Source organism: Aspergillus bombycis (assembly GCF_001792695.1).
Source record: "Aspergillus bombycis strain NRRL26010 chromosome Unknown contig00093, whole genome shotgun sequence".
Lineage (NCBI taxonomy): Eukaryota > Fungi > Ascomycota > Eurotiomycetes > Eurotiales > Aspergillaceae > Aspergillus > Aspergillus bombycis.
The window spans coordinates 117,746-143,598 of NW_019170095.1; the positions used below are offsets into that span (position 1 = coordinate 117,746).

At 49.0% G+C, this 25,853-nt stretch overlaps 7 protein-coding genes across 7 annotated transcripts; 3 read left to right on the top strand and 4 right to left on the bottom strand.

The window, feature by feature from the left end:
- Positions 1 to 38: 38 nt before the first annotated feature.
- Positions 39 to 995, bottom strand: ABOM_009072 (uncharacterized protein; the record flags this gene model as incomplete). The annotated part of the gene is made up of 1 exon (XM_022536200.1): positions 39 to 995. One exon carries the CDS (start codon positions 993 to 995, stop codon positions 39 to 41), a length of 957 nt encoding a protein of 318 aa, XP_022385959.1.
- Positions 996 to 1,328: 333 nt separating this feature from the next.
- Positions 1,329 to 3,601, top strand: ABOM_009073 (transcription factor domain-containing protein; the record flags this gene model as incomplete). The annotated part of the gene is made up of 3 exons (XM_022536201.1): positions 1,329 to 1,389; positions 1,444 to 2,263; positions 2,389 to 3,601. The coding sequence occupies 3 exons, from the start codon at positions 1,329 to 1,331 to the stop codon at positions 3,599 to 3,601; spliced, it is 2,094 nt and encodes a 697-aa protein (XP_022385958.1).
- Positions 3,602 to 8,375: 4,774 nt separating this feature from the next.
- On the top strand, positions 8,376 to 9,827 carry ABOM_009074 (uncharacterized protein; the record flags this gene model as incomplete). The annotated part of the gene is made up of 1 exon (XM_022536202.1): positions 8,376 to 9,827. One exon carries the CDS (start codon positions 8,376 to 8,378, stop codon positions 9,825 to 9,827), a length of 1,452 nt encoding a protein of 483 aa, XP_022385953.1.
- Positions 9,828 to 11,022: 1,195 nt separating this feature from the next.
- Positions 11,023 to 12,320, top strand: ABOM_009075 (glycosyltransferase family 25 protein; the record flags this gene model as incomplete). Its single annotated transcript, XM_022536203.1, has 4 exons — positions 11,023 to 11,190; positions 11,251 to 11,394; positions 11,447 to 11,523; positions 11,588 to 12,320. The coding sequence occupies 4 exons, from the start codon at positions 11,023 to 11,025 to the stop codon at positions 12,318 to 12,320; spliced, it is 1,122 nt and encodes a 373-aa protein (XP_022385952.1).
- A 2,110-nt stretch (positions 12,321 to 14,430) lies between these two features.
- ABOM_009076 (MFS drug transporter) lies at positions 14,431 to 16,277 on the bottom strand (the record flags this gene model as incomplete). The annotated part of the gene is made up of 4 exons (XM_022536204.1): positions 14,431 to 14,522; positions 14,588 to 15,690; positions 15,744 to 16,048; positions 16,113 to 16,277. 4 exons carry the CDS (start codon positions 16,275 to 16,277, stop codon positions 14,431 to 14,433), a joined length of 1,665 nt encoding a protein of 554 aa, XP_022385955.1.
- Positions 16,278 to 17,010: 733 nt separating this feature from the next.
- ABOM_009077 (cation diffusion facilitator family transporter) lies at positions 17,011 to 18,234 on the bottom strand (the record flags this gene model as incomplete). The annotated part of the gene is made up of 2 exons (XM_022536205.1): positions 17,011 to 17,304; positions 17,362 to 18,234. 2 exons carry the CDS (start codon positions 18,232 to 18,234, stop codon positions 17,011 to 17,013), a joined length of 1,167 nt encoding a protein of 388 aa, XP_022385954.1.
- Positions 18,235 to 19,629: 1,395 nt separating this feature from the next.
- On the bottom strand, positions 19,630 to 21,259 carry ABOM_009078 (uncharacterized protein; the record flags this gene model as incomplete). Its single annotated transcript, XM_022536206.1, has 6 exons — positions 19,630 to 19,992; positions 20,048 to 20,244; positions 20,301 to 20,328; positions 20,558 to 20,846; positions 20,899 to 21,099; positions 21,156 to 21,259. The coding sequence occupies 6 exons, from the start codon at positions 21,257 to 21,259 to the stop codon at positions 19,630 to 19,632; spliced, it is 1,182 nt and encodes a 393-aa protein (XP_022385960.1).
- Positions 21,260 to 25,853: the final 4,594 nt, after the last annotated feature.

Sequence of the window (25,853 nt, forward strand, 5' to 3'; positions counted from 1 at the left end):
GAAGTAGCCGTGAAGCTGACCTGCCAGGCGAGATGTTTTTAGTTCTGTGCTGACACAGACCCCTTCTGTTCACTCAACTGAGATTGGTCGCTCTCTTTATCGGGCTGTAATGCCAGGCAGGTATAGTCCCCAGGTTGCGTAGCTCCGTTGGGAATATGGAACCGCCTGTCAAAGCGGCTAAAAGTCAAAAGGCTGAGAATCATGATCTCCAACACGAAGTTGAACACGTAGAAGCATGCCTTGGAGTCATACCAGGGTGGGTTGGTTACAGGCCGCGGAGGCGACCAGTTAGCACCAGCTTTGAACCCGGCAATGAGAATACATAGGCACGACGAACAAATGACAATTGTGGCTTTGCTGATTGTACCCCCCTGCCCGAAAGTTTCCTCCTGTGGTGACCTGGGTAGGATAAATGCGATGAAAACCTGTACAAGAGGAAGACAAGTAAAGATGAGGAGATAGGTGATGGCTGCTAGTTGGACGTCGCGACATTGAGACCGAGTATGCATATTGAGCGTGTATAAGGATACCACTGTAGATGTGATTACCATCGCCAATGCCCCGAGAATGAAGGCATACAACAGCTTGGAGCCTTGGCGCAGGATAGGGTGCCAACCGATGTGAGGCTGCTTGCTGCGGAGAATACGCTGGGCGAGGATGAAGTTGATGATATATGCCACGAGAACTCCCGCATTGACAAGGATATTGGCGGCAATGGCGAGTCGGACATTTTGTTGTCGATTGGCCCAGGCTATGCGCAGGACAAGGGTGGTGATTCTTGCCATGCAGAACCCAAATAGCATCGCAGACTTCACGAACTTGTGACCCCGCCGGCGGTTTTTCTGGAAGATGGTCATGTTGGTAGCGGCGAAGGCGATATACAAGACTAGGAAGACTGCACATATTGGGACATCTGGTATGATGGTGGGAAGACCTCCCATCCCCGCGGTTGTGGACGCATATGGCCCGCCGCGGATCTGCAACGAGGAGGGCATTTTCATAACCTTTTCAAAACCGATTTTCTTGGAGATCTGATGGTAGGTCGTAGTGACATTTCATTGCATTCGATCCTTGCAGCGAGAGGAGGGAGACCTCCCAATGCGAGCCATATAAGTAATAACATACCATAAGAACGCTTCTGGCGTTAGGGCTGACCCAATCCCATTCGCGATTCGGACGAACTCGGGTTCCGCGGACCAAAATCTTCGTCCGCTCCGACGCGCAACCTCACTTCATTCGACGACCACCGCCATTCAACAACCATATATTGTATTCCCCCCCTCCTAATTCTAAGCTTAACCCCTGAATTTCGGACGTCGGCCTTGCAGATGTCTCCGTCCGACATACCCCACTCCGGCTTACGGAAAGGAACGAAAAGCTGCACCGAGTGTAGGTTGGTTGTAAAACTCTACAAGATCCCCACCGTCTGATCCCGGAAGACAGGCAGACGACGGAAAGTTCGCTGCATTAGGATTCCTCGAGAAGCAGATACATGTCAACAATGTGAGGATCGAGAGGTGGTCTGTACTGCACAGGTGTCGAAAAGGACGCGATCATCCCAACCCTCGCGACTCCCGTCACGACGTCGCATCGCTCAGCTCGAATCGCAGGTCGCGCAGTTAACAGGAGTTGTGAACAACATCGAACACAAGCTTGGATATAAGCCATCTCAGATCCCTAGCGGTAAAGATGACCAATTCTCGGGCCCCGACGACTCGGAAGGCGAAAGTAGTGGGTCGGATATTCCCATGACTGAAAAACCATCACACCTGCAATCGCTATTCCAGAACCACTGGCTGAGTGCTGATCCATGTCAGCATGAACAGCAGGCGCAGCAACGTATGGATAAATTGTTTGCACAACTGTCGATTGATGTGCGACCAAAACTCCAAAATATGATCCCACTAAAGGAGGAAGTAGCGGATATTGCAGGATCCGCCTACGATTGGCTGACTGCACTTCATGCACTATTCCCACAACCCCTGATGCTGAAGTCTCCACGAGAATTACTAGATAGCTACGAGTCAATGTGTAGTCCCCACATAGACGTTATCCTGCTAGCCTCTTGGCTCCTTACACTTGCACTTACCGCACAGCAAATCCATACCGGACGGGAAGATTCCAACGTCTATTTGAGAAAGTGCCAGAGGAGGTTTGAGTTTTGCCAGTCGATTATACACATAGTGGATGATACACTACTCTGCCATGATCGATTGGTGGGAACCATCCAAGGGCTTGGGATGGCTCTACATTTCATTAGACTGTGAGTGTTATCCATATAGAAGAAACACCAAGAGCAAAAGTGACTTCTATACTATTCCCGTATCTACATGATATGGCCTCAGTTCGCTTACCTTTTGGATTTGACCATATGCTAACAGGTAGAAGGCAAGTAGGCCAAGGAAACTTTCAAAAGGCCTGGATTAAATTACGCCACATCATTGCGATTGCAGAATTGATGGGCTTACCTAAAATATTCCAAGCCGTGCGCTTCAACCAACACACCGGCGCGGACGACACGTCACTTCACAAAGTGCAGCTGTGGCAAGCAATCTGTAATATAGAACGGCTAAATGGCATGGTTCTAAATCTCCCCCCGGGGACCGCACGGTATCAATTGACCACGGCTTCTCCACTTAATGTTGATGGCAGTATCCACGTCACAACTTATCTCACCAGGCTTTTGAACATTTCTGTCAAGGTTTATGATCTGGACGAAGTCAGCTCTACACATGAATCTAGTATGAAAACGCAAATGGCCGCTCTGGAGATGGCTCAGGCCCTTGGGGAGCTCGCCAGCCAAGCGCCAGATACATGGTGGGTAGGCGAAGAACGAGATCACATAACACCAGACGATGTTGTACAGTTTTTACATTGCTGTGTCCTCATGAGAGTCTATCTACCGGTTGTGCTGAAGCAGAGCCTTGGAGATGAGCTCATGTACGCTCGGCTACCGTGCATAGATGCTTGTGAATCAGTGGCACGCCGGTTTCTAACGCTCCGGAGAAAGCTTCCCGCGGGTTTGTTCATGTCTCGAATATTGGATCTACAGGCCCTTACATCAGCGTCCGTACTCCTTCTCCTTTCCCACCACGTCCGCTCGACAGACCGTCATAGCCTCCGGGTCGATACAAGGCACCTCCATGCAGTAGTCTCGGAGATCATCACTTTGCTTGGCGAAAGGGCGAGGGACCCGACCAATTCCGAACTTGCAGTTGAGGCATACAATACCCTTCGCGCGTTAGACCAGCTCCTTCACCAAGACGGCCGAGCTGGGGAGGCTGAACGATTAACAGTTACAGTCCCGTTACTGGGGAAGATACATGTCCGACGTAACGCCCGCTTGGCTCCGCAACCCCGGGTAACTATCCAGTCGTCGTCTCAGCTAGAGCCAAATGTAACTATTCCAAGGTGGATTTCTGCATCACATCCACTGCAGGGTCGACCCAGCCTCGGCACGAACGTAGCTGCAAACGAAGCTGATTCAGCTCCGGACAAATGGCGATTGACTGACCTTTCCTGGTCAGTTGAAGGCAGCCTTGATAACCTACTGGAAGATGTTTTCTTGAACGAGAGTATTGGGCAATACGTAAACATTTGAACCGCGGGCCTGCTCCATGCCGGTGGTGTTTCTTTCGTTCATATGTCTGCTGTTCAGCGTATGGTCTTTTTTCGATTTCCCCGTGGGAGTAACCATATCTGAACGTAGATACGAGGTTATACATATAACAATTTCTCCACCCATCACAATCAGTCAAGATACCGTGCATATCACGACTTTCCTTGTTGCTGCTCTACAACAGCCATGGCGTTGACAGCATCCGGCAGGCTATAGGAAAGAGGTCATCGCAATGCTGATCCTGGAAGCCCAAGCTAGGTTTCGGGCAACAAGACTTTACAATTGGGCACATATAGACATTCAACATTATCCCCAACAGAGTTCGACAGACACCGATATATGAATAATTTGTATACTTAGTCTCTATTTGAAACTGTCTACTATTCTGAATATACCTCAACAAAGCAAGACTAAGATCAACAGTTCTGTAATACTGTACGTAGCATGCAAGACAGAGTATCTCATTCAATCACTCATGGCACACCATTGGAAGACAAAAAATGGAGAACATTCAATAGTTAATGAGAGGCCTTTTAAGAGCCCTAATCTCTTCTTGCTGCTCCCTATGTTGCGTACACAGCGAGAACAAAATCTGAAATATCCGTACAGCCACAGTCAGCACAGTAATAGGAATAGCAAGCGTACCACTGTGATCGCCGTTCAAACCCATGCAGGATAAACTGCCCGTTATGACAAGGAAACCTTTCGTCCCCACGGATACCGACTTCTTCCAACATGAATGAGATATACTTGTCACTCTCCGCGCCCTCTATCATCTGAGAATAGTTGAACTCTTGGCAAAGGCCACTATGTACTGGAAGGAAGAGGAATGAAAACTGTCCATACAGGACTCTAGAAGTAGTAGAACAGTCTATTCCTAATCAAGAATGATAGCCCTATAATGACTTCAGCCACCCATCCCGAGCGAAAAGATCTCACCTATTATTCTGAAGTGGATCTAATCCTTGTCACACTTAGAGAACCTTTGCCCCAACTCCCGGTCCTAACGCAACAAAGAGACCGCAATTCATATTATGCTGCATATTAGCTGGACTGAGCGGGGGGTATCAGCTAGTCTATCCCCTCTTATTAAATGATTTCATAAGCCAGAATACTATCTAGACGGATATAAAGAACCTCGGGTTCCCGCAGCACTCTTTCCTACAGCATGCTCAAAGTTCGCTATCTGCCTATCTTTCAAGCTTCTTCCTCTTCTTAGTAATATTATTCGTCTTATTATTCTTATCATATATATGGATATATATATACTTTCCATTGTCTCAAACTTTCTAAAGAATGTATCAATCTTGGATCATTATCATTACATATCTATCGGTGTTATTTACAAGCCAAGGGTTACAGATGGGAGAAACAAATGCCCTGCATCAAACTTGTGAATTACTTGAGATTTGGGATATGTATGGCGATGCACGTGCAAACACGCCTTCACGGGGATCTTCACGCGAGTCCTCACCAGGACCTTCACGCGAGTCCTCACCAGATAGACAACCACGCTCACCTGCACCACTACGACCGCCTCGCCCCGTACCCCTGAAACCACCACCATCCACAACGCCACTACCCTCAGCCTACCTTATTAGCAACTGTAAGAGTGACGGGCCGCATCCAGAACTAAGATATACAGAGCTGAACTTGGACCGCTGTCTTGGCTGGGATGAAACCGAACACAAACTCGTGGCAAGATCGAATGGACGGGGACTTCTGTTAGGAGCATGCTCGAGTTGTGATTATGGATATTATCCTGGAGTAGGAGGGTGGGTCCTGAGTTGCTGGTGCGTGAACGTGCCGCACGCGTCTAAAGTCCCGGCACCAGTGAGGGAATACGGGGCTGGTCGTATTAGATTTAACTTGGGTAAGTACCGGCGGACTTAGAACCAGGTCGTGCTCTAACTCAATGCCTCACAGACGAAGTGTTAAGAGTTCATGATGGGTATTTGTATTGCCATAAGCACCAATCAATGCTACGACGATTGAGGCCAGGCTAGCGCCCCAGCTTCATGGGCTCCCCCCGGGAGGGGGGGGATTCATTAAGCTCTGCTTGTTCGGGGGTAAGATGGGTGTCTTTGGAGTATCACGTTTGCTATCTGTGATAATAATCTCCTAGGATGAGGCGGCTAAGTCTTATCCAAACGTCCTGCGGTGTCAGTCCCATCTGATCTGTGACTTGGACAAAGATCACACTATTTTTTTATCGCCTTTTTATAATAGTCTATAGACAGTAGTCTCTATGCCGTCGCTTAGGGCTAGTTTTCTACAAAAAAAGCACAGCATCTTGGAATATCAAAGTTTTTGAAGTCACCTTGGCACGCTACACTTTTGGGATTTTATTCTTTGTGGCTTCTGTGGTATGTAATGTGATAATGAAATACAGACTACTCCATACTGCCATTAACCGAGAATGAATCATCATGACAAGGGGAAATGGAGGGCAAGAAGGTGTGAAACCAACCGGGATGCTAGACCATGCTTGCCCGGCTCGAGGTTCAATGCCCACCGTGGTAATCTTTATGCTCTTATCTGCGGAAGGTCAGCTCCACCAGGCTTGACTTCTTCATTGTGCTATTCGTATCCGCTAGCACACCTTATCCTTGGAACGGTACGACGAGATCCGTCCTCAAGCAGAGCTAATATTCTATCTAGATCAATCGGTTTGCGAAATTTACTCACCAGCCCTCAGTAATAGCTGCCTAACAGGGCCGCCTTACCACAAAGTACAATATAGCTTTGATGTTCTCTACATGGAAACGGGAAAGGTCCCGCGATGATTACCCACATTCCAAACTCAAGTGTGAATGGCGAACCCAGGGCTGTGCCAAGAATTTGACGCCCGATATATGACGATCCATGGTGTGAGAAGTCTCAGTGCATCTACGCAGAGCTGCGGGGGAAAAATGACTCAACAGTGGGAATAGGTTGTTCAAACGAGAGCTTCTACTAGAAGAACCCAGCTTTGCGGAGGATGATCATGAAAGCCCTGGATGTGTGAGGATCTGGGTGTGAGATGCAGACCAAGATGAAAAATCTTGGGGCAAAAATAGAACCGTCCCAGGTGAGGATCGAACTCACAACCTCCTGATTAACAGTCAGACGCGCTAACCAATTGCGCCACCGAGACAAGTTGTTGAAGCTTACTTCTCAGCTTTATTTTATAAGCCGTGGAATAATCTGCATGCAAGGACTCGGCCAGGGCTTGTCCGCCTCACAGAATCGTCTCTACACAACAATTGCAATTCCTAAATATGAGAGACCCTGCTTCCACAATAGAAATATTTGAATTGATAAAAAAAAAGAATAGACCCCTTTAAATCAGATTTGGCTAGATTAATACTTGCTTCGAGAGTCTATCTCGATCGAATTGAAAGCTAAAAAGGGTGATAGCGAGATATATAAACTGACATTACCTATTTGTCTACAAGTTCTTGGCCAGATTATTTCGAATAAAAAGCTTCCTCATGTAGTCAAGGCTTATTATTTAACGGGTGCTAGCCAGACAGATAATAGAGTCAACGCAAGGACAGCAATTGAACATAACTCACAGGAATAATAGGGCCTACTATGTAGGTGGTCCAGATAGTGCACCAGAGACAACGCGAGGCATTAGTCGGAATTATGGAAGTTGTACGGCGGGCTAAATCAGCCACCTGGTCACAATGAGATTTAGTATTTTGTACTAGTCTAGCTATTTTTCTTAAATAATATTCCTGACTACTTCAATCTATTCAACACACTCAGAAATTTCGACTATTCAGATTGCCGTTCGCTTCGATAAGCAAGAAACAATGCCACTTTGTAGATTTCGAGAGGTCATTATGGCCAAAGCTCAGATCAAATGACCACCAGTATGGCGCTGGATATAGCTAATAGACTAACTGCCGTTGGAAGTGTTGTATTGATTCCTCATGCTTTCCAACGCCAGCCGCAAAAACAATCGCCCCAAGGTTGTACATTCTTGTCTAAGTCATATTCCGCCGTGTCTGTTTCACCGTCCGATCGGTGATATCGAAAAGGATAATGAGTCGGTTGAGTTGGCCAGAGGACTCGTTCCGGACGTGACCGATCATTATCACCCTCTACCCACGGCCATCCAATTGGGCGATTGCTTCAGCCTTGTGAGATGGGGTGACCGCAGAGTGCGGGAGGCCAATCTCCCCAGCATATCGGCGCTCGGGCTTGGTGTATATACTGGTGCTTAGTGCTTTCTAGCTAACCTCCATTCTTCACTGTACTGGCGAATATGTCCAACGCTAGGGGGAACTGTCGAGGGTTGTATATCTGCTTTTCTTCGGACACGTATAAAAACGTATTTCCATATTGAATGGGGGGGGGGGAGGTAGACTGGACAATGGCAACCGGGAATTATTCCTTCGGTGTATCTTGGTGGACATGGCCACGCTGGAAGAATCAATCGACCCTGGTATGGTTACATTGACCCCTGTGACCCACCGTCCTATCAACCAATGATCAAGGCATGAATAGGGAGGAACATTACGATCCCCGCTGTCACTCTGTAACACGCCATCTTATCTAGCGCAATCGCAATATGTCCGGCCCATTTGCTAAACGGCTAGGGCTTTCTTGGCAGAGCTGGGAGAAGAGGTCCCTCCGCACCCTCCCACGAGGGCCCAATTTTTTGACAGTCTGGCCGGAAATCACAGCCCGGGGAGTTTGTTGAGAAATTGCCATGGGTCTCATTCTTGACGTTCTGTTCTGATAATCATAGTATGATCCCGGGACAATGTCATCCCTCCTCTTGCGACGCACCCGCCAGCGACTAAAACCACTCCTTGCCGCCTCGGTTATTCTAGCTACCATCACGGTTTTTCTTCTCTCGAGAACCCAGCCCCCCCAGCCGCACGTTGAAACCGTCACTCGTCCTTCGTCTTCAGGAACCGGCGTGGTCGTGAATAACGATAGGAACTCCAGCAACTGCTATGTGGACCTTGAACTCCTAAGATCCCACGGATACAATTCTTCCGCGGAATACAGACGATGGGAGATTGCGGTACGGCGCTCACCGAGTCAGAGTGGCGTTTCGGATACCCTCAATGTTCCCGTTCCCAAATTTGAAATCCTTGACCTCGACACCGACGATGATCGGATATATCTCTCGGACGCTCAATGTGTTCCAACCGCCACCATCGAAGCCCCCGTGCCAAAAGCGCGAGCGGACGCCTCGCATATGATGTTCGGTGTTTCGACCTCCCTCGAGCGGCTGAGTGACTCGCTGGGCCCATTCGCCCACTGGGCAGGCGGGACCGGGGCCCGGATCTTCGCAATGGTCGACGTTGTACCCAAGAAGGACAAGTTGACGGTTCTGAACCGAGCCCAGGAACTGGACATTAAGCTTACTATCATCGAGTCGAAGGAAGAATGGCTGGACCGATACTTCCGCTTGACCAAGGTGCTCTGGGAGAATCGCGACGCGCACACGCAGTGGGCCGTCATCATCGATGACGATACGTTTTTCCCGTCGATGTCGAACCTAGTCGAGAGACTCGCGACCTATGATGCGTCCAAACCGTATTACATCGGTGCCCCGACCGAGAACTGGGGACAGATGAATATCTTCTCCTTTATGGCGTACGGCGGTGCGGGGGTGTTCCTCTCTCTTCCCTTGCTTCAGCAGATGAACGAGGTCTACGACGTATGTTACTCGTTCAAGGATCACGGTGATAAACGGATCTCGCAGTGTATCTATCAACACACCACGACCAAGCTTACCTGGGAGCGAGGGCTCTTCCAGGTGGACTTCGGCGGTGACGTGACGGGCTTCTTTGAATCTGGCCGACCGTTGCCGCTTTCGATACACCACTGGAAGTCCTGGTACGACGTGGACGTGGTTGCTCTCGGTAGGGCAGCGGCAATTTGCGGCGACGACTGTCCGCTTCGACGCTGGCGCATATCGGATCGATGGTATTTCATCAATGGGTTTTCCCTGGTCCAGTATTCGTCCCCGATGAACGATATGATCGGCATGGAGCAGACGTGGGATCCCAGTGACTGGGCGCGTGAGCAAGGCTACGCCTTCAGTTTAGGACCGTTACGCCCGAAGGATGAAAAGAAGGTGTCCTTCCGGATGAAGAGCGCCGTCTTCGAAGGACAGAGACTCCGGCAGCTTTATGTTCATGAGCCAGACTCCGGTAGCCCACGGATCCTGGAGGTTATTTGGAGTGTGACGGACGAGTAGTTGGTTTTGCTGTTTCACGTATTATGTACTTATCTGTTGGACCTACATAGATGGCAGTCGCTATAAGGTATATATTCTCTTACTCATACAGACAACATCGTGTTTCATGGTAACGAGCCATTAGTTGCTAGGTTTATCTCTAGCCGCCTGCAACGTGAAGCCCATAGGACTTGAAGCAAATGAAATAGGCTTTGTAGGAGAACCGGAAACAGAAAACAAAACCCCCCGAGCAGTCTTTGAAAAAAAAAATAGTATTGCGGCAAAAAACGTTGCGAGAATCTAAAACCAGCTCCCATGTGTGTCTCTGATGGCTCTGAAGGAAGAAGCTATAATACGGCAAGACATTTCTCGAGACAGTAAATAACACCTTTCAACGTAATACAGTGTACACATTCTCACTTATGTAAATCCGCATCGGGGCGTAGATATACAATTATAGGTACAGGACCATACTCGGAATTTAGTTTGACTCCAATCATACCGAAAGCCAAGATCTCCAGGACCAGTGGTGAGGCCCTTCCCTTGCGTCGAGAGTAGACTGGGACCGAGTATATATTACGAATACCGTAATCTGATAGTCTTTGGTTGTTGAAACCTCCGGTGGCTGTCAGGTGACCTTCTTGGACTTCCATCTACTCCGTACAGCGACGAGTAATGAATGCAATCCACACATTTCCCCCAAGAACGAGACAGGGTTAAACGGTCGCCTTTTCCCTATGGCCTTGTAGCAAAGAGTCAAGACGAACCTCCGACGGACAGTCTTCTCGTTTGAACTTGAACCAACTAACTACTAACTAAGTGGACCGTTCCGGTGGGTACATGCAGGGATCAGGCAGAGCAAACCAATGAACCGTACATATTTGCTCGGCTCTCTTGGGCTGAAGCAGCAGGGTGTCGCCGATCGGCGGCTAAGGAGCAGAAAAAGAGCGACGGTGCTCAGGGACAAGAAACTAAGCATGGATCACATTCGAACTTACGCCCTAGCGAAACATCGGTGCTGATGTCATTGGTCGTTCACCTCGAGTCCATGTTCACCTCCCCTGCTCTAAGGAAAGCGAATAAGGAGCTAGGGCAATTAAAGGGACAGCGACCCCCATGTGCATTGTTCGTCGTACCCGCGGGCGCCAGCCCGGCCGCACTCGTTCCGATTTCTCTCTTTGATTCTCCCAAATCCTGGCGTGGAAACGTTGGCACAATGCACACCTTCACTACCCGGAGACTAACTGCCGCTTTGTTTATCATTGGTTTTGGGTTGTGGTTTACATGCTTTAGAAATGGTGACGGTGCCTGGGTCACTTCCGTAAAGCGCCCAGCCGATCCCGATGCGTTGCTTGATAGCAGGATCAGAAACTCTACCCTAGGGGTACGTCCGCATCATGTTCGCGCATCCTATTGGAAAGGGCTGACAGATGCCATCGTTCAGTTCCAGAAGATTTTCGCAATCGGTTTCAAAGAGCGCACCGATAAGCACGATGCGATCACGTTGGCAGCATCCTATACCGGACTGGAAGTTGACTGGTTGGAAGGTGTCCGAGCCGCCAATATCCCTCCGAAAGCATATCCAGGTGTTCGTCCACACTGAATCCGCCCTCCACTCTACACCTCTAACGAGTGACTAGGTCTGGACGGAGGAGAAACATCGCGATAAACCGGCCGAGCTCGGAAGCTGGCGCGCCCATATGAATGCTCTACGACAGTATGTAATCTTTTAGAGCAATGAACAGGTGCTTTGGACTAACGCAGATCGCAATTACCGATAGTATCGTGGAAAGCAAGATCAGCAGCGCTGTCCTTATGGAAGACGATTCAGACTGGGACGTGAATATTAAGGCACAAATGGTCGAATTTGCACGGGGCACTCGGGCGCTTCAGGGAAGTGATGGTATTCCCTTCTCCCCGTACGGGGATAGCTGGGATATGCTATGGCTAGGACACTGTGGAATCAATTCACGAGGAGATCCAAAGTTCTATGTGATCCCTAACGATCTGACCGTGACGCCGCGGCCCCACCAAAACGAGTTTGTCCGTCCTGGGCTGGCAGAGGACCCGAATTTCGAAAGCCACCGCCTCATATTCCAGGCGGATAATGCTATCTGCTCATGGGCTATGGCATTTACCTATGAAGGTGCCCGCAAAGCACTGACTGCTCTATCATATGTAGGTATCGACGAGCCTGTCGATCTAGGCTATAACTTCCTTTGCACGAATATCCTGCACGTTCCGTATCAATGCCTGTCATCACATCCTAGTATCATGGGTACCTGGGCGCAACGTGGCCCGGCTTCGCGAGACTCAGATATTACTGACGGTGACGATAAGTGGCATGAAGCCAGCTCTCGGTCCCTCACCTACAGCACTATGTTAAATATCCTCCCGCTGGCGAATAATAAGACCACGATATCAGCAACGTGGGACGATGTACCGGCGCCAAAAATTGATATTACGACGTTTGCGATACCCCGTGGCTATTTGTACACTCCCGACCCTGCGTGAATGTTTATCATGCCTGAGTCTTGCATTTGTCTTATAATGTTTTTTAATATCATTTACGTGACAGTTCTAAGTATGTATTGAACTGATACGATAACTCTTTGGAGCAATGACAGCAGCCTGATATATAAACTCGGAATTTGCTTCCGGAGCGGCACCGGAAGAGCGGGACTTGAGTTATGCAGACTGCCTGTGATCTCTACACCTGCAGTTCACGCCTCTGCGTAGCAGAGTAGAGAGAAGGGCTGTTGAGCGCGTCATCGCTTAGTTGGTTTTCGTTTGTTGATTCTACGGTTTCTCTCTGTGCCTCTCCGATTCATCTTTTGCTTACTCCACGCCCACATAAGATTTACATTGTGTAGAGAAACCGACGAAGACAAACAGGTGATATATCTGGCAGTAAAGAACCATACCTAGCAGACCTAATCAACTTCACTGTGTCAAGGAATTACAGTTTCATGCTCTATTCAATATTCTCCAACAGTCACGGTCCGATCTAAGTTCCTCTTATGGAAGATTCACGCACATATTTGACACCTCGCTATTTCCTACAAGCCATCAAGTATAGAGCGGTGTCCGCTCATAATCAGAACTCACATGGCAATGAATGAACAGAAAATGCTGACGGCTGACAATACGCGAGATACTGATATAATTGAACATTCGAGTAGTGCTCTCTGTCGGTTCCGGGTCTAGCTAGTACGCCTTTGCTTCATGAATGCCCTTGATAATGTCGTGCGAGAGTCTGCCAGTATTTCCACGAGTCTATGACGGGTTCCGTGGCCATAACAGATGGACGTCGGCAAGGCATCCCAACCGGTGGCATAAAACATTTGCGAGAGCATGAGGCACACTGCTAACCTGGTATGTATTGTCTATATTGTTTTGCGTTTTCTTTCCGCCCTGATCCTAAGTCTTTCTTTCGCTCGCAAGATATCATAGAACGGAAGATTGGGCTAACAAGAACCACCTGAACCGATGCATATATGCCTAATCAGTCACAACCAGGGGTTCATATCCTCATTTGGCGTGATGGGCTGGATTTGGCCACTGGTAGCAGCTGAATTGTGTATATAATAAGCATTGTAGGGGCAATCTTTGACTTGGAACCCACAGTATTGACCTTCCTCTATATCGATCTATCCCGTAGCCGACAAACTTGCCAAATCTGAAGAGCCATATCGGCCTGGACCTGTTCATTGGCTGACCGAAGCAGACCCACGCTCCAGCTTCGTTTCCCGTGCGCTGAGGGTAAAACCCACCACATGGATTGCCAACGACCCACTGCTGGAGCCGTGGGCTACTACATACCGACGAAGATAACTGCTTCCACGATTTAGCGCGGTGAATATCCTTTTATTTGGATATAACATTTATATCAGACCTATATGTACATTGTGTACCAACCAAGGGTAGACTTCGATCGTGAAGCTTACCTGGCAGCAGTGATTAAGACATCCAGCTAATGCGGTCTCAATTCATGAAAAGGTTCTAATTTGGCTAGACTTGACGCCGATTTGTGTACAAGCCTATTTGAATCCACGGCTCTAAAGCCGCATTCTTTCTTCCAAAGTCACTTTTTTGCCAAGTCCAAGATGCGATAATACTCGACGAAGGCTCTACCTTGGATTCACAAAACGAGATGTAAAACTTGCTTTCTGGGGCATGTCTTCTCTCTTTGTATTTAGGTTCAGCACGTCCAATTATGCTACTGTTCATAACCCGTTGGGTATTTTCATAGGCATATGAGAGGCATGTGTGATTGCACCAGATAATTTCAGTCTATTGAAGTATGTGCTGCTGACCATAGTAAAGGTATCTTAATATCCGGTGAATAAGAAGGGTGATGGCATTCGCCTGTTGACCCGATGTTGTCCCCAATAAGAAGGGGATTTTAGTTGCATATCTCTGAAAGTCTCCTATTGACCCATTTCCTCTATCCCCAAGCCAGATAGCATCTCTCGGCCCTAGCTAGTTATATCATTGCAGATCCAGACAGCCCAGGAGATCAGTTGAGCAGCTGTCAGATTTCATTCCTGGGCCCGGACTATCTTAGCCGCTCATTGCTAGTCTCCATCTTGAGAGCCATAGTACCAGCCCTTTAAGTTAAACCTCAACGGGGATCTACACTGGAATACCGATTCCCCTTGCAAAGGCCACCGGAGCGGTACTCCTCGCCAAAATCATCCACAGCTATTCCTATCACTAGCTTCCAGATTCCCGCTTCGTCAGCTGCTGTACCCCAGTCTTCGTTTCGGTATGTTCCGTACTCATATGTCGCTGCTTGATAAACGCCCCCGCCACTAACCCAACAGCCGCCACGCCCGTGTACATAATGAATATATTCCGTAGACTCCAGGCATAAGCACCCTGCGCTGCCCGACGGTGCGCGGCATCCTGGATAGCCTTGACGATGTCGACATTTGCCGCCGCTTGATCACCGGACAAGGCATCGAGGACGGATACACTGAGACCAGTGGCCACAAGCGATGAATGGCGAGCATTCATACCATTCTGGAATATAACCCCACCGAGGACGATGGACAAAGATGTCGCCAGATTGCGGATAAAACCCATCGTCGCCGTGGCGGAGGCGGTATCTGCCTGACTAACGGTATTCTGGATAGCGATGACGGGCGTTTGGAATAAAAGCGCGGTGCCGATCCCGCCGATGATCTCGAACCCCACGATGCTTGCCACCGATGTGTTGATTCCGAGGTTGATATAGAGTCCTGTTCCCAACGTCATGAGTGCTAACCCGGCCCAGGTGATTTCTCTGTAGCGGCCTGTCCGAGAGATCGCGATTCCGGCGAGGATGTCCACGGCTGCTTCGGTGACCATCATGGGAATGATCAGGATACCGCTGCGGAGGGGTGAGGCCTGCTTGACGCTCTGCAGGTACAGCGGGAGGTAGAACTCCACGCCGATGGAGACCATGCTGTGCGCAAAGGCGACGAGGATGATGGCGTTGTTGGACCAGCTGCTGAAGATGCCGAGAGGCATTAGCGGGTACTTGGCTAGTCGTTTCTCGCTGAACACGAAGAAGCCGATCATGGCTGTTCCGAACACGATCAGACAGATGACTTTCGGGCTGCTCCAGGGGAAGATCGCGCCGCCGAAGTCCAATCCCAAGAGTAGTAGCAGCGTCACGGCTAGAATGCAGAGCGTGCCGAGCCAGTCAACGGCCACGATGCCTTCGCGTAGCTTTGTGCGGGGGTTGTGCACATCCAGGAAAAGCAGGAGGAGTGTGAAAGAGAGCCCGCAGACGGGTAGGTTGATCCAGAAGCACCACCGCCAGGAAACAAGCTCCGTGAATGCTCCGCCGATCAGCGGACCGGCTGAGCCAGCAAGTGCCCAAGTGAACCCCATCATCCTAGGTATAACGCGCGGGTGCGTATGCTGAAGAGGTCCGAGATGACAATGAACACTAATTGCATCAGACCTCCGCCAGCTGCGCCTTGCAGCGCTCGCGCAGCAATTAGCATCTCCATGTTCTTGCTCAGTGCTGCGATTATACTTGCGATGGCGAAGATTACTACCGCCCCGAGAAGAACCGGCTTGCGGCCCCAGATGTCGCTAAATTTGGCCCACATGGGCGCTGTGGCGGCGTTGGCTAGCAGATATGCACCTCCAATCCATGTATAGCCTGCAGCGGAGTGCAGAGCCGCCGATATTGTAGGGATTGAAGTCGCAACAATAGTCTGATCGAGTGCTCCTACGAAGAGGACGAGCTAAGACAAATTGACATTCGTTAGCTAGTAGCCAGTTAAGACGAGGAGGAGGGCATTCAAGTACATGAAGAGCGAGTATTATGGCGGTGATACGCAGCTTGGTGCGGATTTTGGGGGCTTCGAATATATCCAGCTGCTCCATGGTCTGGTCATTTGGTGCTCGTGAAGGCGCACCGGCCTCGAGGGCCTTGGCGTCTTGCTCTACGGCCACTTCCTTTTGCTCGGTCATTATTTGACGAAAACTGGCTTTCGTAGAATAAAAAAAACAATGAGAGAGAAGAACATATGGTGATGGTGAACCTGTTGAATAGAGGGCGTGGTTTGGCTGAGCTAAAATAAGCAATTTAGGAATCATTGCACCATCACGCCCTTTGAGTGACATTTCTCATGCAACCCTCAATGGCCCAATGATCGCCGGACTGAATTGATAAGCCCTAAGTACTACGCTAATCCTGATACAGCTTTCGGGTGGGAGATCCTGGATAAGAGGGCGACGGCGGATTCACCAACCAAGTAGATAGTGTCACAGCAAGGTTGTGGATCGGATTAATGATGGTGAGAGACATATAGTAACCAACCCGTCACCTAGCTTTTAATTCGCAAAACTCTACCACCCTGGAGTCACCTTGCAATCCGAACTACCCACAGAGAAAGGGATTGGCTAGTCGAATACATAATAGACGGTACTCAAGCTCAGTCCCACGTCTGGCCCACTGGACACATCACAACACCCCTAGGGAAAGTCCAATTGTACCACATCTCCAAGAGTCAACACGCTCCACCTTTAATATGAAACCTTTATACATGGTGGCAAAGACGTCAGCCAATGTGTGACTAGACTCTCGACCCCCACATCAGTATCACTTGGCTTCAGCTCTAGAACAGGAAATATGAGATAGCCAGGCTCTCAGTTCCTGCTAGCCAATTTATGTGCCAATAGAGAGAAAGACCTCTGGCACGGGTTAGACCCTTTGGTCCCCATCCAGGGCCTTGTTATTCAAAGTGAAGAACTTCTTCACTATAGACCTGATGGAAGGACTCGGTCCGGAGGTGTCGTAGATAGGTCTATGCTCCTCATGCACATCGTGTAGATATTCATAGTCAACGTGAACAAACGCACGTTCAACGCCAGTCAGCCCCTCCAGTTTCCGCTGGAGCTCTTGGCTCACGTCGTGTGATTCCTGCAGCCTGGTTTCTTTGTCCATCACGATATCCACCTCGACGTAAAATTGTTGGCCCACATGATACGCTCGGCACTAGCGGGGGACAATCAGATATGAGGAAGTCAAGAAAAGCATCTGACAGAAACCCACCGTGTCAACCTTCTGAATTCTGGCGTCGTGAGTCAGCGTCACGTAGACGCACTTGTTGATGAATGCCCGGGGGGCGCCTTTGCCAATCAACAACCACATATTCTCAAAGGCTTCGGAGACCCATGAGTACAGAATGAGAAGTGCAATACATGTCGCACCGATCGGATCAAGATACCACACGAATCGCTCTCCGACGATAGCCATGATGAGACCGAAGCCGTTCACTGCCAGGTCATTGCGGTGATCGATGAAAAAGACATGGGCTGCGGGATAGCGCCGTAAGCTGAAGCAATACACAAACAGACAGAACTTTGAGAAGATAGCCACGCCGACACAGATCAGGGGGATCATATCGAGGCTCTCGGAATCCGTCTCGCCGGCTGCGAGCGACTTGGCGGATTCAATGATCAGCTGGATCGCCACCGTTGTCATTAAGGCACAGAACATGATGACTCCCATGGTTTCTGCCCGTCTGCGTCCGACCGGATACTGGTAGGGCTTGGGTTTCGTGGACATGCGCGAGGTGATCAACATGATGACGGAGGAGACGAGGTCCATGAAGGCGTCCGCAGCGGTCGCGAAAAGCGACAAGGAGCCGGTGGATATGGCGGCATACAGTTGAATCACGAACAAGCAGAAGTTGACGACGAAGCTGGCTCGTACAGCTAACTTGACCTTCCCTCCGTTCTCCGCATGATCTTCCGCCTCCAGCCGCTCCTCCTGGCTGCTCTGCAAAAATCCATCGATCAATTCATTTTGTTGCACGTAGAAATCATTCTTTTCGTCCGACGCGCTGACGAGAGGCATCCATCGCTTAGTCGGCTTCACTTCTGTTTTGTATCTCAGTAGGTCGAGAGGATCTTCGGGGGTCATCTTGAAGTCGGGTTATACTCGCGATAGGGCTGTCCGCAACTAATTGCCCTGCCGGCGAGGTGGAGCATTGTGAGACACGGAGCAAATGACAGGCGGCCATAGGAAAACTAAACTAAGTACCACTCACTTGATGAACGTCTGCGCCTCGCAAGGTGGTTCCTGTTCCCGCAATGAACTTTGCACAAGGTACTTGGCAGGGAGGACAGGTCTCGGCGAAGGAATTCTTCAAATCCTCGGGGCCCGATTTCGGGGGGTGACTCAAATCCCTAACGGAGAAGGAAAAGAGGGAAAAAGGTGGCTGAGCTCTGCCAAGGGTCTTGGAAAAACATCTAGAGCAGCAAGTCTATAGCCCTACCCCACACGACTCCATTCTTCACAAGCCAGGTGGGACTTTGAGTGGGTGAGAAGCGTCAAGCTCACCACTCATGGCTTTTGCTTCTTTGAATGTCTTCTCAAGATGACCACCACCTTTTACACGTCATATACTGTATCGTTTGTCAAAACAGGTGGAAATAACCATTCGGATCACCGGGTACGGAGTAATCAGGCAGAGCCGGCAGTCATTCCAGGCACCAATCACTCGCCCACAATACTATGACGTGACCGCTATCACTAGAGTCCCTGAGCAGCTCTTACCAAGGCCCCGCTATGAGATGAGAGTATATCTCACCAGTAAGGGAGTCATATTTCTTTATGGAGTACTCTCACCTACTAATAGTTATTTGGTCCCTGATTTGGCTCCACTCAAGCTACTCCAAAACTTGGACCTGGGGCCCACCCGGATCACCTGACCCCACCCCACTTTATCTTATCAATCTCCCCATCTTTGGTGGTCACCTGAGCAGTCAAGGACGTTTCCAATGCTTGTTATGCACGCTCGCTGTGTTTTCATGGCTTGTATCAAGGTTGCTTGATAAAAATAGCGTAGCTGCTATATAATAACATGCCTACTAGTGGTTTAGCACTATATTCTCACTACAAATCGTAAGAAACTTTAGCCATTGCCAAGCCGGATATATATGTACCAGTATCTTATAGGCCAATTAAGTGACTGCTGTTGTCGTGTAACTGCTGGAACCTGACTCGCATCGAGGTTAGGTCAACGCCCTGCATAAATATACAATGGGCTAGGCTATTCCAAATTGCTAAGAGATCGGCACTCAGTGCAGAAAGATAAGGCCCAGGAGTCTTGGAGCAAGTCATGTTCTCGTTGTAGCCACACTATTACGGAACTAGTATGGGCATTGAAGTTATGCAAGAAGAAGTAGAGCACATTATTATTCTTACTAATAGTTTGGTAGCGTATATGGACTCGAGATGAGGTCTAGACAACTGCATCTCCGACACGCGAAGACAAGACGCAACTGAATCAGACTCTCTCAATGGCATGCCACTTTAGATATTAACAGTTTCGACCCGATCAGCACCAGGCTTCGAGTCTGTCCGGTCCATCTGCAATTGTGCAGCTTTCTCCACCGCAGCATGATTTGCGTTCAAGTTCAAATCAGTCTGAAGATGACCATCCAAAAACTTCTTACTAGCAGTATTTGTGTACACTGGGAATACCCTAACGAGCACGTAAAACGCAGTCGGGATTGCCATCGCATAGTGGAAGTTGCCCGTCTGCGTGGCCACTGCGCCCGTCATCGGTGGAATGGCAGCTCCACCTGAAATGGCGGCGACGAGCAAGCTGCCGCCGCGTTTTGTATGATTTCCCAAACCACGCAGAGCAAGACTAAAGATGGTTGCGAAGCATGCCTAGTGAGAATGTCAGTAAACACAGAATGCCAGATGGTTACCAGGGGACACGTACGCTCTCAAAGCACAACACCAGGATTAACATCGCAACACTGGTTGCGCCATGCGTAAGGGTAGCCGCCAGTCCGAAGACAAAGCATAACGCTAGGTATACCGCTAAGATATATCGAGGCTTGAGACCGAGCGTTATGAATCCACTGGCAACGAAGCGGTTGAAGGCATAAAGCCCTTGGCCGATAGCTAACAGGTTGGCTGTATGAATACTGTTAGGGATGGTCACTATGGAATCGCAAGAGGTGCATGCTTACATGACATAGCGGAACTGTACCCAGACTCCTGGCAAAAATTGATAAATTAGTTGGCGACTGCAACCTGTGTACCGGTATAGCAGAACTGACTCCAGACACCAAGGAAAAGGCTGTATTGCTTGCGGAAGGGCCGGGATTCACTGTTAGATATGTCCTGCTCTTGTAACCCCATATCTGCGTCGGTGACTTCGGGCATCGGGACCACATAGAAGAGGATGATAAGAAGGGCGACAAAAATAAGCGATGCCAAGATAGACCCACTGCACGTTCTTCAGGCCTTGCTGTGTATCAACGGTGTTTGCAAAAAAGACGCGCGAGGCCAGTATAGGAGCTGCGAATGACCCGATCCCTTGCACACCCTGTGCAAGGTTCAGGCGGATTTCCGAGTATCGAGGCGGACCGCAGATAGAGAGGAAGCTGTCGGCGCCGGTTTCCAATGTCGAAAGTCCCGCGCCGACGACGAACATGCTACCACAGAAGCCCCCAAATGAGGCTTTGACTCCACTGGGCCAGAATAGCAGGCAACCAACAGCCAGAACAGCAAGGCTTTGAGGGAGCATATCAGCAACGAACTATAGAAATCTATCAAGTAACGTACCCGACCATGAATGTTACTCGGAAGCCGTAACGGCGAAGGATCCACCCTGAGATAGTTAGGGGACAGAGGACGTACGCGCCAAAGTATGCAGCAGATAAGCCAGACGCCATACTGGTGGTAATGTTTAGTTCTGCTTGGAAGTGGAATTCAAAACGTCGAGCAGGCCATAAGCGAAGCCCCAGAGGAAAAACAGGATGGTCACTAAAGGACATTACAGAGACGGTTAGAAAATCTTCAGATAAGACTCTGTGTCAGACCTTTTAGACTTGCCGAGGAACCATGGGAATAGAGACTGTTTGAGGGTGATGCCAACACCATCAGTAATGGCCTTGTCATCGACTGTGATTTTGCGGCGCCACATAGTGACTCAATGAAATATTAGAGTATACAACATTGTAATTCCTCGTAAGTCAAGTGAATGCTGTTAATAGTCCTGAGACACATTCTGATTTTATCAGATCTGACACTTTTTGCGCATTGATACGCATTTGGGATAATGTGAGCCGAACATCAAGCCACAAATTTCCCCGTGAGGAACTAACCAACCGGAGCTGAAGAAATCCCACGCGAAGCATCCTCAAGAAATCTTAAATCGTCACTAACTGGACGGATATTCCGAGGACCAGAGTATCAGGAGCGGGGTTTCCGGAGCTCTTGCGGTAATGTGATATTTAGCATCTTGAAAACCCCAAGAGGGGCTGACTCAAGCTGGCCCACACTTTCGTGTCGATGCGTACAGTAGACCTCTATGTATAAAGAATGTGCATTAAGAAAGAGTACTAGTGTCAACATTCAAATTTTGTAGGCACGATTGTACCAAACGTGTAATACATAACCACGCAGTGCCCCTCGTGTACATGGCAAGGCGAGCTGCAGCAGGGGTACAGAGGGTTTGATAAACCGTGTGGCACCATCAGGAAATACCGCAACACCAACACCGGCAAGACAGACTTCTCTGCTAGTGCTAAAATTACTTGGCTCTGTAGGTGCCCTGCAGATAGCTCGTTAACGCCATCCATTGCTAAACCACTAGTACCTGTTAGTATTCTGAAATTCAGCACTAAGTGGGCACGGACACTCATGTTCGGCAAAGAGGAGGCGATATATAGACAGAGAAAACGGAGCAACCAAAATATCGCGAATCGGGAAGGACCGGAGGTAGATGCAGCAAGGAGGCGACTAGTACCAATATAGGGCTTATGCTGTCACGCATGCACGTGAAGCCTAAACCTAATTGACCAACACATTGCTCCTGACTAATTCTACACCCTCTAGGGATGTACTCGGTTGTTTGCTGCATCCCTGAATTAAAGATATCAACGCCCACTTACTACACATTGCGTATACAATATCGGCATATAGTTAACACCGCCCATCCGCTGGTTGGTTGGCAGCCTAACAGTGAGGCTGCTCGAGATATCAATCACTCGTTGTGATTAACAGGGCTCGCTTAGAAGCAAAGTATCAGTTGAATGCTTCTAGTTTATATATTCACATTAGTTTCCACGGGAGTTTGGATTTGGGGAGTTAGTTTCAATTACCTCGGCGATGACTCTAGACCTTTCACCTCCCGTCCTGACTTGTCCTGCCCTCCGCGTCTGTGAGGCCTTGAGCTAGGACACTGCCTCCATGGTATAGACAATCGTCAACCTCTTACCAGAGGAAGTGGCAAATCGTCTTTCTGGCCTAAATAGGGAATGACTTGAGGAAGACGGCATTGCACCTCTTGCCCAGGCTCCGGCAATCTAGAACTTTGCTGAGAGAGCTCTCAAGGGTATTGTTTACCATGTTGAGCTGGACAAATGCACAGGGAACCCTGAACCGGTATCCGACCACATTTCTCGTAGTGACGACTAAGGTTTGGGCAGACCGTGGTCTGCTTCTCGTGTTCTTGACAAAGATGCTGATGGGGAGGGGAACGACGGGCCTCGTGACGGCCGCAAGATCGATAGGCTCTTTGTAAACCTCAATGAACTACTTCTGTCGAGCTTTAGGTTTGGAGATTTAGCATTTGTCGATACGAAGGAGCAATACGGGATTGAGAAGTAGTCCTACCGAGATTTACGCTGCTTGGCCGCGCTGGCCTGCAGTGTGGATGATAATTATTTCAGGGACTCCTCCACTGTGGTATATGAGGTATCTAAATTGCCATCTATCCCCTCTATCCAAAGTAGATATCCTACTCACTATAAACGATAGCTTCGCCTCATCAAGTGTTACGTGCCAGAGATGTTATTGGCTAGTACATTGAAAGGTAGACTGAAGGACACATCATCTAATCTTTGGTAGTATGTATATGATTGTAGTTACTGAAAGGTCTACCCAACCTAACGAATTGAAGTCTATTAGTATACCGGCTGCGGTTTCTCAATTCATTTCCTCCAGTACAGCTAAATCTGAGAAACACACGAAAGGGCGAAACGACACTATCTCGAATATTCCTAAGAAGTCTGTCTAAGGTCGCTGGGATCGCAGGATGTAGGACCGTCGGGAATGTGGTGCGCTTGGCAGGAGCCCCAAGCTTCACAGAGCTTACACCACAGGAAGTGGGGTTATCTGGTATACAACGCTCTGCGAGTGTCGAAGTAACACCATTCTCCATAGGGACGACGTTCGTGAGAAGTGCAGCTGCATAAGAGCCTAGCAATGTGACGGCGACACAGAGAGACCGAGTGTTGACCATTTTGAGATTGAAAGGATATTCCGGGAGAAGGGATATGATTGAAAGAGCCCGCACCAGAAATAAAAGGCAGATCAGCTTGTGGCCTGTTGCTCTGGGTCGGTGGAATGTATTTATGCGGTCGTGGTCAGGAGCTCCGGGGATAGAATACCGACACTAGATTTTGACTCTGGGTCGTAATGGCACAATGGAAAGTAGTTGCGACGCTTAAGACTAAGGAATGCCATTCTTCTGTGATAATCAAAGTGTTATTCGGTCAGACTCCGCGTTGATAAAGGTCACATTAGATGGCTCCAGGAATGATTCCTCATGCACATGGTGGAGTAACCTGCAGGTTTGAACATGCGGTTCGGTTCAGCAATAGGGCCTGTAGAAAGTAGCGAAGATCGCCGTTAAAGTGCCTAAAGTGGACAATTGACCATTGAGTGATTATCAGATAATCATAACCAATCATGGGCCCCTCATTCCAGGAAATGATCAGCAGGGTCGGTAGATATGGCCCTCCATGACCCCCACTACTTCCCCCAGCACCCCTATCGCCACCTCCACAGAGGCTCAAGGTTAGGCGAATGTTTGGTAGGGCGAGATCATTCAGACCGATCACCATCAATCAAAGTTGTTTTCAATTTCTCGGCTAGGGATGCTAAAACCGGATCCACTGTATGGAAGCACTAATCTGGTATCTACCAGTGCTGGAGCTGATTTCTGGCTTTTGACATGGGAAACCTAACATCTCTGGACTCCAGTTTAATAGATGAGATCACATTCCCGTAGGCCTCTGTGCGCACCCATCAGCCGTTTTACCACGGCAGGGCATCATAGCCTCCACAAGGAGCTAGGTTAAGGGATCGGTTTACTTGCGGACTGGAATTTCGTCCTTGAGTTTCTGAACCAACCCTTCAAAATGCTCTTTGTTCTTTCTTTAGCCTGCATCTAAAAACAAACCTCCTGCCTAGGTTTCGAACGAAGCCAAATCCCCGCGGGTATCGTATGACTAGACTAGAATGTCTGCCAAGTTGCCAAGCAGCCAAGATTAAGGGTTTGGATGCAGAATCAACGACGGAAGCCAAGAATATCTCATAGGGATCTACCACCGGCTAGAAGCGTCTAATGGAACTTTATTGCTTTTAATAGTCCTACCAACTTCAGAATAGCGTCTAGACACTCCAGCGCAATATTTTACGGCCAGCAAGTCTAGACCATATGTAAGTACGAACGTATGGGCTGTGTATCTGGCCTGTTGTTTTAAGTTTGAGGTTAGATGGATCGATTGGGTCAGGATTATGTTCATTTTTGACACATCAATAGGTCACGCCTGGAGTCTTGGGCAGTAGAACTATATAGAACTGAATTTGGCCTCGTTAGCGAACGGCAAGACATTTCAGCCACTCGATCATGCCATAGCTCACGCGTGAAGGTTTGGAACAATTAACCTCAGTAGGATGTCTCAGTCGACTCGTGACCACGTACAGCGCTTTGATGAGCTATAGGTGAGTTCCATCTGCGAATAGTAAGATGTACCTTGGCTCAACTGAATTTCGTATTCGGATTTAGGACCTCTCTACGCAAGTAGCACGGTTGGTGTTAGAGTTTATCTAGACCCAGGGGAGCTGATACTACTAAGAATAGACCGGGATATGTCGTGATGCTTCTGTCATGACTTGCACCCCCCGGCCCTCTACATAACTAGCAAGTTTTGTCAGAGATATCATTGCTACAAATTAAGAATATTGGAATAAGTGTCACCGACTTTGTCCTGCCCAACCAACAGCCATCGTTACTCCTTTAATCATGAAGGTCAATGTTGTTGTTCTTTTTCTTTTCATCCTCAGGCTCGCAGCTGCGTCTGCAGAAGCAGAGCCTGGCGAATTAGACGACCTCGAAGGTATGTCTCTAGACGTTCTCATATTACATGTGTCTAAACCTGTATAGTTCGCGAGGCAGATACATATGGGGATGCCCTCTACGAACGTGACTCTACCGTGGAGCACCTCCAGCGGGACCACACATGCAATCAGCAGGAGCCTCGGTGTGAACCAGGACGCTGGAATTCGCAGAGCTGCAAGTGTAACGGCCAATGGTGCGACAATTTTGATTCCCATTGCAACAACTGGAGCTGGAACCAGTGTAAGTGCATGAAGAAGTGCGATGGCCCCGACCGTCGCTGCAAGCCCGATGATTGGGACTGGAATAGTTGCCGCTGTAAGGGCAAATGGTGCGATAACTACGATTCCAACTGCAAACACTGGGACTGGAACCAGTGCAAGTGCATGAG